At 36.6% G+C, this 15,038-nt stretch overlaps 1 protein-coding gene across 9 annotated transcripts in view; it reads right to left on the bottom strand.

Moving 5' to 3' along the window:
- Nucleotides 1–2,020: 2,020 nt before the first annotated feature.
- Nucleotides 2,021–15,038, bottom strand: part of LOC117964131 (receptor-type tyrosine-protein phosphatase U-like) — a 193,516-nt gene continuing 180,498 nt past the window's right edge. For all 9 annotated transcript variants that reach the window (XM_058997649.1, XM_058997648.1, XM_058997645.1 and 6 more), the window contains 6 exons: nt 14,385–14,534; nt 12,356–12,670; nt 11,803–11,928; nt 10,371–10,528; nt 7,701–7,836; nt 2,021–5,530 (listed from right to left, as the gene is read on the bottom strand). In XM_058997649.1, coding sequence (XP_058853632.1) covers nt 5,468–5,530; nt 7,701–7,836; nt 10,371–10,528; nt 11,803–11,928; nt 12,356–12,670; nt 14,385–14,534 — 948 coding nt within the window. In that variant the 3' untranslated portion in view covers nt 2,021–5,467. The remainder of the gene's footprint in view (nt 5,531–7,700; nt 7,837–10,370; nt 10,529–11,802; nt 11,929–12,355; nt 12,671–14,384; nt 14,535–15,038) is intronic.

Here is a 15,038-nt window from a genome sequence, read left to right on the forward strand (position 1 = left end):
CAAGATGAAAACATTAGAATTGAAAAACGCTTAGTGGAAACCGCTGTATGGTCAAATAGACCCGAAACATAACAGAAGGAATAAAACAGGTTTTTCATTTGCTTATAAAGGGCGCACAGGTTTTATTACCTATGCAATGTTCTTCGGATTGTATAAAAAATTCAATACTTCAATGTTTTAATATTTCAATCAAATCACTCTCCTGCCTAATATACTTCATATTATATTGTATATAAACAATACTTTTCATAAGGTCAGTTTAAAAACAGATTTTGTGAGTTTTCTTTTCTGCTGTTTTCTGAAATAATGTTGCACACACGTCCATGAAGCCTAGCTCACTTATAAGCATACTCCATTATATAAACACATGCTCCTATCTGTGTGGTTATATAGTAGTGTTAATACAATTGATTTAACGCCTTGGTTTACATTCTATTAAGAGGGGTCTGTGATAATGTTGCTAGTACTTGCAAAATATAGATATTAGTGTATTTTTAACCAAATAATTATACATTACCAATAAATTCATATAATAGTAATCAATCATTAATATTGAAACTATAGTAGGTACTTCCAACACACTGATTAATTATTGGCAAACTGACAATGAAAATTAAGTTATTCCTGGCAAGCTGACTATATTAAATAGAAATATGTTAGTGTAAGAAGAAGCTATTCCAGGCAAGTCACCTAACATAATATAAATAACAACGTACTGGCAACATGTAACAAGTGTGCAAGTGTCACCCCATTTGAAAGTATGTTTACTGCACCTACCAGAGGTCACAAAAAGGACTGAGAATCTTCTCAAAGAGTAGAGGCGTGACATTTCGAACCACAAAAATGTACTGTATATTAAACTTTCCAAGAATAATACCTCTGCAGAACCAAAACATTTTTAAAACCTGGAAGAGAGTATATAAACCTATCCCAAAAAGGGTATGATGCTCTCAATCTTTGAAAGACACAAAAGGTGATGCTCCTTGACTGAAGAATACCACAAAGCAAATGCAATACAGGGAAGAAGTGGTGAGAGCCTGAGAGACCAGGACCGCGGTGAAAGGAGGAGAGACCGCAACAGGGTGAGACATATTCCTGACGTGTATCAAACAGGACTGTTCAGACAAACGTGTCTAAATCTACTATATTATTATTATTATTATTATTATTATTATTATTATTATTTGTTTCTTAGCAGACACCCTTAGCCAGGGCGACTTACAACTGTTACAAGATATCACATTATTTTTACATACAATTAGCCATTTATACAGTTGGGTTTTTACTGGCGCAATCTAGGTAAAGTACCTTGCTCAAGGGTACAGCAGCAGTGTCCCCCACCAGGGATTGAACCCACGACTCTCCGGTCAAGAGTCCACAGCCCTAACCACAGGACAACGCATGTGTTGATCCTGTTGAGGATTGAAGAATCATTCTGGCGAAGACTTCATGGTACAATTCAATGATTTCCAAGTTCCACAAACAAATGGTGAATGAGTCAGTGCAGTCCAGGACTGTTGAGTATAATCAATGTCACATTATCCTTAAGAGTGATGTTATTTTTGATAAGTAACTTGTAGTGGGAACCTTGATAAATAACAACACAGTTAGAATTGCCTCATGTTACTTGCATGAAGAGCTTTTAAGTAAACTTGCTTTTTGTAGACCAGTATATTTAAATAAGTTAGATTGAAGGTTTGATACCAATAATTATCTGTGATACAAAGTGCATTTTTAAAATAAATATCCATGGCTTGGAAAGTTTAGGGAATTCGTTTGTTTGTTACAATGTTGCTGTGTGAGAAATTGTAAATGGGATTTTGCTTGTGAAAGAAATGGGGCCAGAAAATGGCTTCCATAAGTCTACTGTCCTCTAGTGTCCTTAGTGTCCATGTACCTAAACCAATATATTTGGAACCTGGTATCTGGAAACACATTATCTTGGTCTCAGGTCCATCTCTTGTATTTTTATCTGAAATCCTTAGGGCCTGTAAACAGATAGAAGAACACCAACCTCCAATACAGTTAAAAGTCAACTACATTTAATAAATCAGGAGAGTTCCAGTTGTAAGTTATGTTTGCGTAGGTTTCTCCTGCCCAGCAACAGACAAGTTACATACATCATCAATATCATTGAAATAAACACATTCAAAGTGGGGTATTCTGTCAGGCTTCTGCCATAACCATTAGGAGTGTAAACAGTGTTCAGTTTCAACATTTGGTTCAGTTTGGTTTTATAACTTTACAATATTAAGGATGTCATTGTGTTCTGGTTTGTTTTAACATCCCCCTTTACATTAAAATCAAGAAAAACAGTATTAAAGCGTGTTCATTGGCTGTAAAGCGTGTTGTGAGGGTTATAGGATGAATGGAAGTGCAGAGGCCTGGTTGATGGACATCACTTTCAGGCAGTTGAAAGCCCCACCTCCCCTTGCTTCTCATTGGGTTTAAGTTATTATTTATTTCTTAGCAGTTCTAACCAATCAAGAGTTTGAATGAGGAGCCAGAAAAATCATCCTGCACAAATTGGCCCAAATCCAAATACAGTTTTGGGGTTCAGGTTTCAAATCTGTGCACATCCCTAGTGTGCCTTGTAGTCACAAGGAAGTGGTTTACCACCAAGCTTAAAAGGATCACATTGTCCTTGCTTTGAGGCACTGCGAGATTTAAACTTAATCAATAACCAAACTCCTGCACTTCTCTGAAGAATCTCAAAAGAATCTATGTAAATATACAGACATTTTGAAATCATCGTAAAAGAAAAATCAGATCACTAACAATATTAAACCCCTTCCATTTGTTTAATATCTCCAGTGGACCCCTGCATCTGCAATGGTTATTTTCCAATACAACACTACACTAAAAGATCACCAAATGAATCCAAGTACTATTGACAAATTAGGAGTTTTAACAGAAGACTTCCTTTTGTCACGTTCCTCTTGATCAGAATAATATACGTACCCACTAGATAATATAAGAACACGACAACTAACACAGTCTTTACAATATTGGCATTTCCTAGCTTATGAATACACCTGTGGGAAATCCTTTGAAATGAGAAAAACACTGCTCACAGATATATTTGTTGGCATGTTTATGGTAATTAATCTTTGGAATGATGTACTGATGTTAACAGTTTAGAGGTTAAACATTAGCCAAGTGTTAAATGTTAAGAAAAATCAGGCTAAACACTTAACCATTGTGAAAAATATAGTGTAGATTATATATATATATATATATATATATATATATATATATATATATATATATATATATATATATATATATAGTACATACACATGGATGCTGCAGTAATTTATACAGAAGTAAAAGTACTCTATTGGAGGGCTTCTTGTGATGGAGTCTCCGATTGGTTACAAATAAATGGAAATTGAACGGAATTGAACAGACATACAAGGTATATTGAACGATGAGATTAACAGATGAAACAACCAGAGCATCCTTTGGAAAGGCCCTTTGGAACAATCTTGGAAATGTGGATGTTTAGTGGAGATGTGCAAATAATTCAGTATAGATTTTTATTTTATTTTATTTTTTTAATCAAAAAATTACACACATTTGTTGTGCATACGATTACATTTATGCAATACCAGGTGTGGGACTTCAACTCTTTGTCCAATCTAGGCAAACCTGCATTTTTGAATATTTTTGACATTTTGCGAAAAAAAAATGAAGGCCCACAGAGGAAGCGATCACGTATTAAAAGACAAACTGAGAATATTTCTTAAGGTGTGTTTGAATGGTTCTGTGTTGAGATTCTAGAGGTACTGTATCAAACTGTATTTGGTTATTATCAAGACAATAAAAAGGCAAATTCACAAAGCCTTAACTCCAAATGGTCATTAGCACATTTTTTTAAAACAATAAAAACACCAGTCAAAGTTACAAAACTATAAATGAACAATGTAGAAAATGTAAGAATCCTGGAGGTACTTATTATTTTTCACCATGATGCATTGGAGTAAGGGCTTTGTGAATTGTGTTTAACTGAACTTAATGATTTATGTTTTGTTAGTCGCACAGTGCAAGTTTTCCTTTCTGTTAGAACAGAAACTATGTGGTGCTGATCTGAATTATTATGATACTGAATGACAAAAGTTTTTTTTTTTTTTTTTTCCCCAGTTTTATATATGGGGTGTTTTGTGCTTTTTATAGAATGGTTTGAAAAGTATTTGCTTTTGCAAAACAATTTTGGTTAAAATAATATATTACAGTTGGAAGGGGTCAATAACCACGTTTTCCAAAGTAGCTGTCAATTTATTTATTTATTTATTTATTTACTTATTAAACATAAATCAGATCTCCTTGAGTTGTTAAGAAAAACAGATTATTACAATTCAAGTAGTCAAATTATTTGCACATCTTCAACATTTTTTAAGAAGGATATCTACAGGTCTGAAGAAAATAAATTAGAACAAATTGACCCGAGGCACAGCAATCACTGCCTAAAATAAATAAGCTGATCAATAAATACATTTTACAAAAGCGATCAAGGATAGGCCTTAAGTAAATGAAGACTTTTGTCTTGACTTGATTGGATCAGTCATAGACAATGGTATCTTCGACCTTTATAGCTTCAGTCGCTTGGATGATAATTATTGAAACAAAATTGTGTATGGCAACAATGGAGACCATATTTGTTTCTTTAAAACATCAGCGATCAAATAAATACATAGCATTTTCTGCTGTGCTTATGATTTCTCAATATGCACTGTATATGAAACTCAGCTTGGACATCAGACAACATATAGAAACTTTTGCAAATAATTAAATACATATACAGTATAAACAAGATCCATTGCAACTCCTTGTTCCACATGACTGGGTTTATGTTACTGTTCGGTTAAAAACAGCAACCCAGATGTGGGACATTCCCTTAAGTGTGTTTACTTTTACATTAAACATTCTCCTTAGTTGTTTTAACTTTTTAATCCTAGTTTTCAATATAACTCGCAAGTCATTTCCTTAGAACAAGATAACTGGCAATGAAAAGCTCCACCCCTCCTCAGTCATTCTGAAGAGTGATACACACACCAATGTGGTGGTAAAAAAAGGGGTCCTTCAGAAGCCCAAGATACCATCTTGGTCTATATCCTTGGTTTTTCTTGTCCAACGTTCCAATTTTCCACCAAATGCTCAATAAAACTGGTGGAGATATCCAAGCTTGGTCAAAAAAGAATGGTAGTTTTTTTTTTTTTTAAGCACCATTCATCAATAAGGGAGAGGCCATTGTAAACATACAAAGTCATACTGGTGGCTGAAATAGTAAGTTGTAAGGAAAATACAAAGAGCAAAGATGTGGAGAGGATAAACTCTCTGTGGATCCCTCTCCTTCCCATCTGAACTGCAGTTTAGCCCATAATCCAAGTTGAGTTAATAAGTGTTAAGAAGTATTTCACACAGGCAGTAGTCCATTTTTTTTTTTTGGTTGACAGGTCACTGACTGCTATCTCACATCTAGGGTCTCCAGATACTCCAGTGCCAAGTCATAGCAGAAGCGATACTGTTCCTGTAACAGACAAGGAAATTGGACTGATGAGTCGTGAATTAGCCAGTTAGCTTTACAGCTCTCAAGCTCTTCTCTGTGACAGCTAGTAGCATTATATTTACAAACCAACCCCCTAAAGAAAAATAGACATCTGAAAAATATACAGCCAATGTATTTGATTACATCTTAGTTGATCAACACCTTGATTATAGGCAAACAAACACTGATACTAAATACTAATGTTAGCTGCTTAGACAGCATTCAAATTGTTTCTGAATATTTTATCCATCTGATGTTTAATCTATCATAATTTATTTGAAAACTATCTTTAAATCACACATTTATTTTAAGCATCTACAGCTTTCCTAGTATGTTGCATACGTCTTAAATTGAGCTGCAGTGTTTTGTTTGTTGTTTCATAGAGGGGAAAACATCTATAAAATGATTAAAAGTCCTGAGGACAGTTGTTTGATGCACAATAAACAATCTTCTGGAAAGAGGCAGACATTGCTTTTTCAGGAAAGCAAATAATTTAAATTCAAGCTTTTGACCAGCTTTCGGCAGCGACAAATCATTTTTTTATAACTTTTAACAACCCTATTTTACAGCAATTTTCAAACAAAGCATATTTCAAAGCGTTTTCAAAGCATTTGAATTGCATTTAACCTCAAGCAGATGGACAATCTGTGCAATTTTGATTTCAATGTTAGTAGTTAGTAGATTTTCTGGACCAATGTCATTCACAGCATGACTGAGAAAACCAGAATGTAATTTACTTTCTAGGGTCAGTCAAATAATAAAGCACTTGTTCTGTCATGGCATGCTATTAAAAACTTTCCTGAGGTTAATTTACAATTGTGCCCATGAGGTAACTGCAAAAGCAAAAAGCTCTCTTTTTCTGACAGAAACAATGGTAACATAGTACTTACTTACAATGTTATTATGCATAGTTACAAGTTAGTTTTTGCATGATATAACCCTAACTCTAAACCTAACCCTAATCCATGTTAAAGTACATTGTAACTATGCATAACAACATTGTAATTGTAACTACTATGTAAATACACAGTCATTAGAGACACTTCATGTAAAGTGTTACCAAAACAGCTTACTTGGAAGAAAAGGGGCAGTTTCCTACTAGTTTTATATTGTAAAAAGTATTACTCTGAAAATGTGACTTTGAATTTGCTTTACACCAGGGCTCGTTGTAGTTCCAGATATTCGATCAACCCATTAGCTGTCTGAATATACTTCTACTTGAAAAATTAAATACTTCATTAAGTTCCATGACATAACTTTCCATGATGATTAAATATTTTTAAATTTGGTAGGATTTATCAGAGCTTGTAGGCAGCTTGTCATAGCATGGACATGCTTTTAACAGATGACTGGGGGACATAGTGAGACACTGTAACAGATATATTTCATATGCTAAATACTAAACAACCTCTTCAACAATTCAGAAATACTCAATTGGAGTCTGGGTTGTGGACCAAGAACCTTTATGTTTCAATCCCAGTGTTAAAACATGTAATCAAACTGCATTGCATTCATTTAAGGGAATAACACTGACATTATTGGGAGATATCAACACTCATGTGCACCATTTGATGGGTTTTACAATAAAACCTTACTGAATGTTAAAACAAGTCTTTGGTGTGTTTGAATAGTACCACAGAACAAAGAAATACATTGGTCAAAAAGCCAACGCATTTAAATGTTTTGATTGAACATAAGAAAATATACGAACGAAAGGAGGCCATTCGGGCCTCAATGCATGTCCGGTACCTCGTACCCGATTGATTCTCAAACCTGATCACGTCATCTCTTAAAGGATCCCAATGATTTAGCATCAACAACATGGCTAAGTAACGCATTCCATACCCTCACAGCTCTCAGTGTCTCCTGCCCTCTGTCCTAAGTCTATCTTCACTTAATTATCAGCTGTGTCCTCTGGTCCTGGTGCTGCGTTTAAAGTATTGGTTAGGTTTAACTTTGTCAACACAAGATTTTGAAAACTAAAATCAAATTCAGGTGCTTCAGCTCAATAGCTCATTACATTAAGCCCTGGGATTAGTCTTTGTTGGACTCCCCGGGGCCATAATGTCCCTCTGGCAATGTGGTGACCAGAATTGCATTATACAACCTCATCAGCATCCTAAACAATCCCCTCTGTGAGTCCCATACCTACCAGAGACTCCACCATGTTGGGCTTGGAGTTGCGTAATGTTTTGACTGCGTAGAAGACATCCACCATGTGCTGGTATTGAATCATCTCCAGAATCATAGTGCAGGCACAGAACGTCCCACTGCGGCCCCCGCCATTCCTAAGAAGGAGAGACAAGGGCTATCAATAGACATCCTACAGATGATACATAGACAAGAGCCAAGGTGACCAGTTTAATACTTTTGGAGGATTGTTTATCATACTGATGTTCCACATTCTGATTCCTGCAGGTGAAAAAAGGTTACACGCTCTATAAACTGGGTGGCTGAAGTTGGTCCTGCCAGTCCTAGTTTTTGTTCCAACCCTGTTTCAAATGGTTAATTACACCTCCACCCAAACCTTTTCATTTCTTCTAATGAAGTTGTAACAACCAGACTTTTAAGACACAAGCCAAGACTAACTGATTTCAAAAAACAGATAAATAAAGACTGATTGACAGCAAATAATGGGACCAAAAGTTCGTGGGTAAGAGTGTCATAATCTTCAGTAACCTTTTTATAGTGGCAAAAAACTGTAGAACAGTACAATGTCAATACAAAGGAAGCAAAATATACCTTACACATTGCTCTAAGAAACCTCATAGCACAATAGAATGCATAGTGTATACACTGATATAAATATTTTGGCAGTGAAACAGCAAGTAATACAGCAAACACTCAAAATGACCCTGTTAACCCTGGGTATTACTGGTAAGAACGATCCACAAAACAGTTTGAAACACAATGAAAAAGTATTAACAAAAGTTAACCAGTCCATGTAAATTAATGCAGTTATAGAGTTCCTTATTGCAGAAAAAAACGACAAACCAAACAAAGTCAATCCAAAAAACAAAGTCAAACGTGCTTCAAAACAAAACAAACTTGCAAAAAACATATTCCAGAGAAAAATAAAGTATCAAAACAAACGCCCACAGTACTATGAAAAAAAAAACAATTGTAATCCAGCATTGTCCAGCACAAAAAGGAAAAGTCTAACAGACCGTCTCACCCCTTCCTGCCGTGTGTCCGAGGACCGGCTGCGCGTTGTTCCTGGGATTTAAATCGATCTCTGTTTTCTTCAGTTTCAAATAATCCATATATATATATATATATATATATTATATATATATATATATATATATATATATATATATAACGAACGGTATTCCAAAGCTGTATTCGCGACAATTAGCTCAGTGCTACTCCATAAAAACGTTTACACCAATCGATACACCAACATCGTTTCTAGATAAGCTTAAATAATTTAAAAAGCAAAAAAGAAACCACAACAAAACCTGCAAACAACACTCAGCTCTCCTTTCAGGCCATCCTCTCCATTTCCCACAATACGCTCTTTTTATCAATGAAACCCAGGTGGCTTTAATTAAAACAATTACCGTAACTGACATAATAGAAGAGCCTTCACATAGAAAAAAGAAATAAAATGAACCCCGATAAATCCCCCTCAAGCCTGGACAACTAAGCCAAACGGGAGATAGGCTAATGAATAAGGCAGAGATGAACAATTTATTCTAACCTGGCCAGGTGTAATCCATTCTAATTAAAGAACAGATAATGATGTATTTTTAACATCATTTATGTGGCGGTCGCCACATAGTCGTAGTGGAACGGCACTCGAAGACCATGATTGGACACTCCTGCTCTATAACTGTTTGTCAAACAAGCTTGGCTGTTTTGCACAGTGATTAACGTGCTTGCTTGATGAAATGTCTGGTTACGAGTTCACACCCAGTTTGAACTGGTTACACCAAGATTTCAAAGCAAGCACTGAATGCGACAGCTGTGTCGAGGAAAAAATACACTGTTAAAAGTTAGATAACTCACTTAACTGCTGCTATGGTAATACATTTCTGACAAGAGTTTCACTCCCCTTCTAGTCGACTGTTAATGGTATGCTTCAGGGGCTTCAGTTCTTAACTGAAATTACTATCAAGTACTTATCTTTAGCTCTGTAGCAAATCTCTGCTTCCATGACAGAACGAGATATATACTGGCACTAAAAAGAAACTTTGTTGAAAAAAACAGACATTTTGTTCACACTACCTACAGTAAACCATGGCTACTATTCAGTTCATTTACAATAACGTTTCCATAGCCTGATCACATATTTGTTTAGTTTCTTTGGATTCCAGGGTATACATAACCATGGAATTAAATTGTACTAACTGGGTAATAGCCACCGACTCCTACTTTTCAACTACTGTGAAATATGGAAACAGTCTTGTTAACAACTCTTTGTTATGTGACATAATTACTTGTAACATCATATTCCACCAGTAGTTACCAGGTACAATCAGGAACCATTGGTAGTTGGCATATAATAACATGATTATGTAAGATCTGGTATATACAGTGCTGCTAGTATTTCTGTCTTGTATCTTGATCATTACATCTGAAATGTTCCTAATTCAATTGGAACCCATTATTTTAATAAACAGTCCTTTAACACCAACCTTTAAACTATTACAATTATTTTGAGCCAAAACAGGAATTAAGTTTAGGTGCTATTCAACATAAACTATGGATACTGAAACCTGTCCAATTAATTCTTGGGCCACATTGTACGATGGTACCGTGGTATACTGACAATGGGGTTCCAGTCTGGGCCTTCTGTGCAGGGATCATGAATACTCACAGACAATGGACAACAGTCCTCCCCTCGCCACATTCTCTCTGCCACTTGTCCACGTGTGCCAGCAGGTTCAGGAAGGATTTTTTGGAGTCCGGGACCTCCCGGTAGCCAGACCACCGCAAGTACTGGAAATGCTGGACCACCAGATGACCCTCCTGTAACTGCAAAGATGAGGCATGGATCAGAATACAGCCTTGTGGGCCTCTAGAATTTTTCAGAATTTCCAGAGGTTAAAAACAATATGGCAGTGAAGATACATTTCTAATGCACACCACCTGCAATGGAACTTTATTGACAGAATCATACAATACAGCTAGTAAAAACCGTGCCTGAAAGCGAGTGGCACTGAAATTGTTAATGTTCACTGCTCCTGTAATGAAAGTGCTGTGCATTTTAGCAACTTTTGTAGCTTCTTATGAGTTGTCTGCTAAGTAGGAAAGGATTTTTTGGATCTTATTATAGCTAACAAAGTTACTAAAGTAGAGGTTTCTAAAATGATTTTGATTAGCAAGCGAAATCACTGGTAGACTTCTTTTTGTCTGTGTATTCAAATGAGAACATCCTGAAGGTCTTACATTACGTGAAATGGTGCTGAACACAATGTCGTAAATTGCACATGCTACAATTTTTAATAAGGCCTGGGATATGAAAATTAATCCAGTGACTCATTAAGTCTAAGCGAACACCTTGACCTTCGGCTAAATTGATATATTTTGACTGGATAATGCATGAAGTGCAGGAATAGCTATAACGCAACGTTTTACATTTCTAACTTTAGATTTTTATTGTAGCTTTAGACCACAAATATACAGAACTGTGAGAATATTTTGCATGGTCCTACCCTTGCATCCATTTCAAAGTCCTGGCTCTCGGCAGGAAGCAGTACCAGAGTGACAGTTTTGATCATTAGTAAATCAAGCAGAAATTAAGACTTCTGACAGCTCTGGTAAGCAACCCTCAGAGACTGCTTTTCCATTTGAAGATATTTCTATAGGGCTGATCCACACATATAAAATCGCTGGCCTCAAGATACTCATCTTGAAAATAGTGCCATGGGGTCAGTTTCCTCTAGCATAATGCCCCCGCAACATCAAAACCAAAATATTGTTTTAGGCTTTGCCAGATGTACTGTTCGGCATCTATTAGCTTTGATGCAGATATAAGCAGCGCATGTTTGTAAGGGGATGCCTCTACATTACTTTTTATTTTGGTGATGAACAGGTTTAAGGCATATGTCCCTATTATTATTACTATTATTAGTAGTAGTAGTCACAGTTATGACAGAAGGTCGTGGCTCACATTTGTCCCATAATGCCATTCCAAAAGCATGCTCTTGTAAGTATGGCGTAAAGTCGTCAAGAGTCACAAGCTTTCATAGAATCAAACTTCCAAACATCCATACAAAAAAATATATATTATTATAGACAGTCCTTACCCGTGTCATATTCTGAACACGGAAGAGGCGCGTGATGACATCATCGTCAGCTGAGTGGGATAGGAACTCAACCTGCATAGGGCCATACTGCTGGAGTCCTGGCTCAGGCCAATACTGCATACAGGGCTGGAGGACGGAACAGAGATTGGTAATATAAATAAATAAATAAATATACTCACACTATGTACACAAATGAGGCATCCCACGTTCTTAAGAAATAGCTGCATTATGAAGCGTACCCCTGACACTACTTTTACTCACTATAGCTGATTTGACATACCTCAAAGCAATAACTGAAGTAGAATTGCAACTGAAATCAAACGGTTCGTTCTCATAAAATATTTAAAAGCTTGTGGGTTTTATCATCGATATGGGAGAGGTAATAACAATGTGGTAGAACAAAATTGTTACTGCATATTGCAGTTGATCAATGAAATAATTAAGCAAGTGAAAAGTACATTGATTTTGTGTTTACTCACTTCACGTCTTTTGTGGGCCGCGGCATTATCGTTCTGAGCATCTCAGACATAATCACAAAAGAAGGTGCACTCACCCACGCTGAGTTGGACTGATTGATTTGGTTGAGCATGACGAGAGAGGTGCAGCCGTAGTCAAAGACAAGCCTCCAAAAGTCTGCGGTGGTGGTGGGGAGGGGGTGCAGGCTTACAATGAAGGCTGCGGGCCTGTTGAAGCTGTCAGTCAAAGCTGCATTGATGTAGTTGTTGCTCTCCCCATCAGTGGTGATGAGGAAGGGCAGGCAGCGGTCTGGAGGCAGCACATCCATTGTGCGGTTCTTCTCGCGGTTCCGTGGAAGCAGAGCAATGCTGCATTCTTCTACGTCCAGGTGAGGGGTCACCGAGTTCAGTGTCTGGGGAATGAAAGACAGGGTGTCATGCTAGCAGATTTTTACAAGACAGTCCACTGTAGCTTCAGTTTTCCTGCATTCCTGCACTGTGGCTTACTTTTGTTAAGTAATGTTAAAAAAAAGTTTAGAGGAGGTTCAGGGGTAAACAGAGTAGTGTAGAGAAAGCTCCTGCATCAACTCATTAATGGCATTTTGTATCGAGGCAGCTCAAAGCGCTGTACAAATAGAACACAAAAGCTACTGTTCTAGAACACAGGCCCCAACAGCTGCAAAAGACAGATTACAATATTAAAAAAAATAAAAAGGTCTACACTTTAACATTAAAATATACAGGCTTATACAGTTACAAAGGCCATACTATAGAAAATAATTTTACTAATATCAGGTGCATATGTTTTATTTTGCTTCACAGACACACTGGCATGCCTGTTTTTTTTGTTATTTTTTGTTTTTTTAATGACAGTCGGAGTAAGTAAGTAATCTCTATAGAAGTTAATACTGTTAAAAAAATAGATTAATTTAAAGCACTTACAAACAACAGCGTGCATGTGAGAGAGGCAGTCATTGCAAGGATGCAAGCTTCTGTGAGCCAGCTAAAATCAGGCCAGGTAGACAAGCAATCAATAATTGAAACATTACCATCCAAATAGACCACTGCTGAAGATGTGGAGCCATTTGAGAGTGCGAAAAGCCCTTTACTGCTCAATAGGTCATTAATGTTAGTTGTTTTCCCCTTTTTATTGACATTAAAAAGAAGTTCTTGAAAATGAGTGGTTGTAAAACAATTGCACAGGGATTGGCTGTTTTCCAGATCTGTAAGGCATTAGTTTGCCAATTGCAGCTCAAACATGCTGACTCTATAGTACAGTGCAATACAATACTGACAGAAAATAAGCGGCATCATTTCTGTTGCTAAGCAACTGATTGGAACATTCTAAATTATTAGTCAGGGTTTATTTTTTTTATTTTTTTGTTTTACATATTTAAAATGTGGGAACAATATAGAGGCAACAATATGCAGTATCAATATTTTGTTTTATGTTTAAAAACGGTATGCAATGTAGGGATACTTGATGAGGTAAAAATTTCATTTTCACTCAAATGTGCTAAAAAGAAAACCGTATTACTTTATTAACTTTTACTTGTGAATGTTCACCAGGAGAATTTTTTTTTCAAACATCGCAGTGCATCCATTTCCTCCCTGCAACAATGCTGATGCTCTGATTGAAATGAGTGGTGTATTGTGGAGACAGAAAACCAACGTTGTTGCTGGAGGGAGCATGATCTGGACACACTACAATCCTTAGAATGATCCTGAGTAAACGTTGAGAAATGTATTGACCAGCTCAAGACGGCAATATGTAAAAAAAAAAAAAAAAAAAAAGTAAAATAAGATAATTTTGGGGACCTTTGTCTTGTTTTTCTTTGTCTTGCTAGAACAGCTATTTTGTGTGTCTAAATACAAGTTTTAGCCTGCTATATATATTTTTTTTACCAATCATCTTGGACAGCAAAGCATTTGTATATCACCTTATAAGGAGACAGGGTTTTTCTTAATCTTAACAAATTAAGATTCCTTGTGCTGTTAAAAGCTAACACCCCCACCCCCCTCTCCCATCATGAGGATCCAATAGTTTTTGTTTTCGCCCCGGTGTCATCATCCGTGTAAATCCAAATTTCCCAGTGAAACGCCTGAATAAATCTCAGTTGAGCTCACCTGGAATTCCTCTCTGAGCTGTGAGGAGTTGCTTTGGGAATCCACTCTCAGCATCTCCTTATAGGTAAGACTGAACTCGCTGACGGAGATAGCGGTCTCGCCACACAGACAGGCCTCCAGGATGGCATCGTGAATGAAAACGTACTGCTCCTGGAACACAGAGGAACAGAACCACATCACATAAAAAAGAATGCAGAGAGCTCCAAACTTGGCTTTTTTGCTTATGGTATGATCAGCCATCCAATTGTTTACTGGTAGGAGAGTGTCTGCATCTGAAACCATAGTGATTTTCCTGAATTCAACAATTCAGTACGGTTTTATGATCCTGTATTTCATTTTTCAGTACTTCTGCTATTCAGTTTTGTCTATTTAGATTATTTTGTAAATGTAATACATGTTAGAAAACCGTCAAAGTATCTTTCTTGAAAACTGCACCAAAACACATTCAAAATGTCTTAGCTCACCAGAAATCCTGATTGTTATAGTCAGAATTTAGTCAAGACTGGAATTTCACTCACAAAATAAAAGCTCTATGTATATCCATATGAAACAAGAGATCCCCTTACATGTGTTTTGCCACCCTGCGATTTAGATGATGTCTATAACTTGCTGCTGCAGGTAGTAACGGTGATAAATGATGCTCTGACCCCTGTC

This window comes from Acipenser ruthenus, chromosome 23, assembly GCF_902713425.1.
Source record: "Acipenser ruthenus chromosome 23, fAciRut3.2 maternal haplotype, whole genome shotgun sequence".
NCBI classification, from domain to species: Eukaryota; Metazoa; Chordata; class Actinopteri; order Acipenseriformes; family Acipenseridae; genus Acipenser; species Acipenser ruthenus.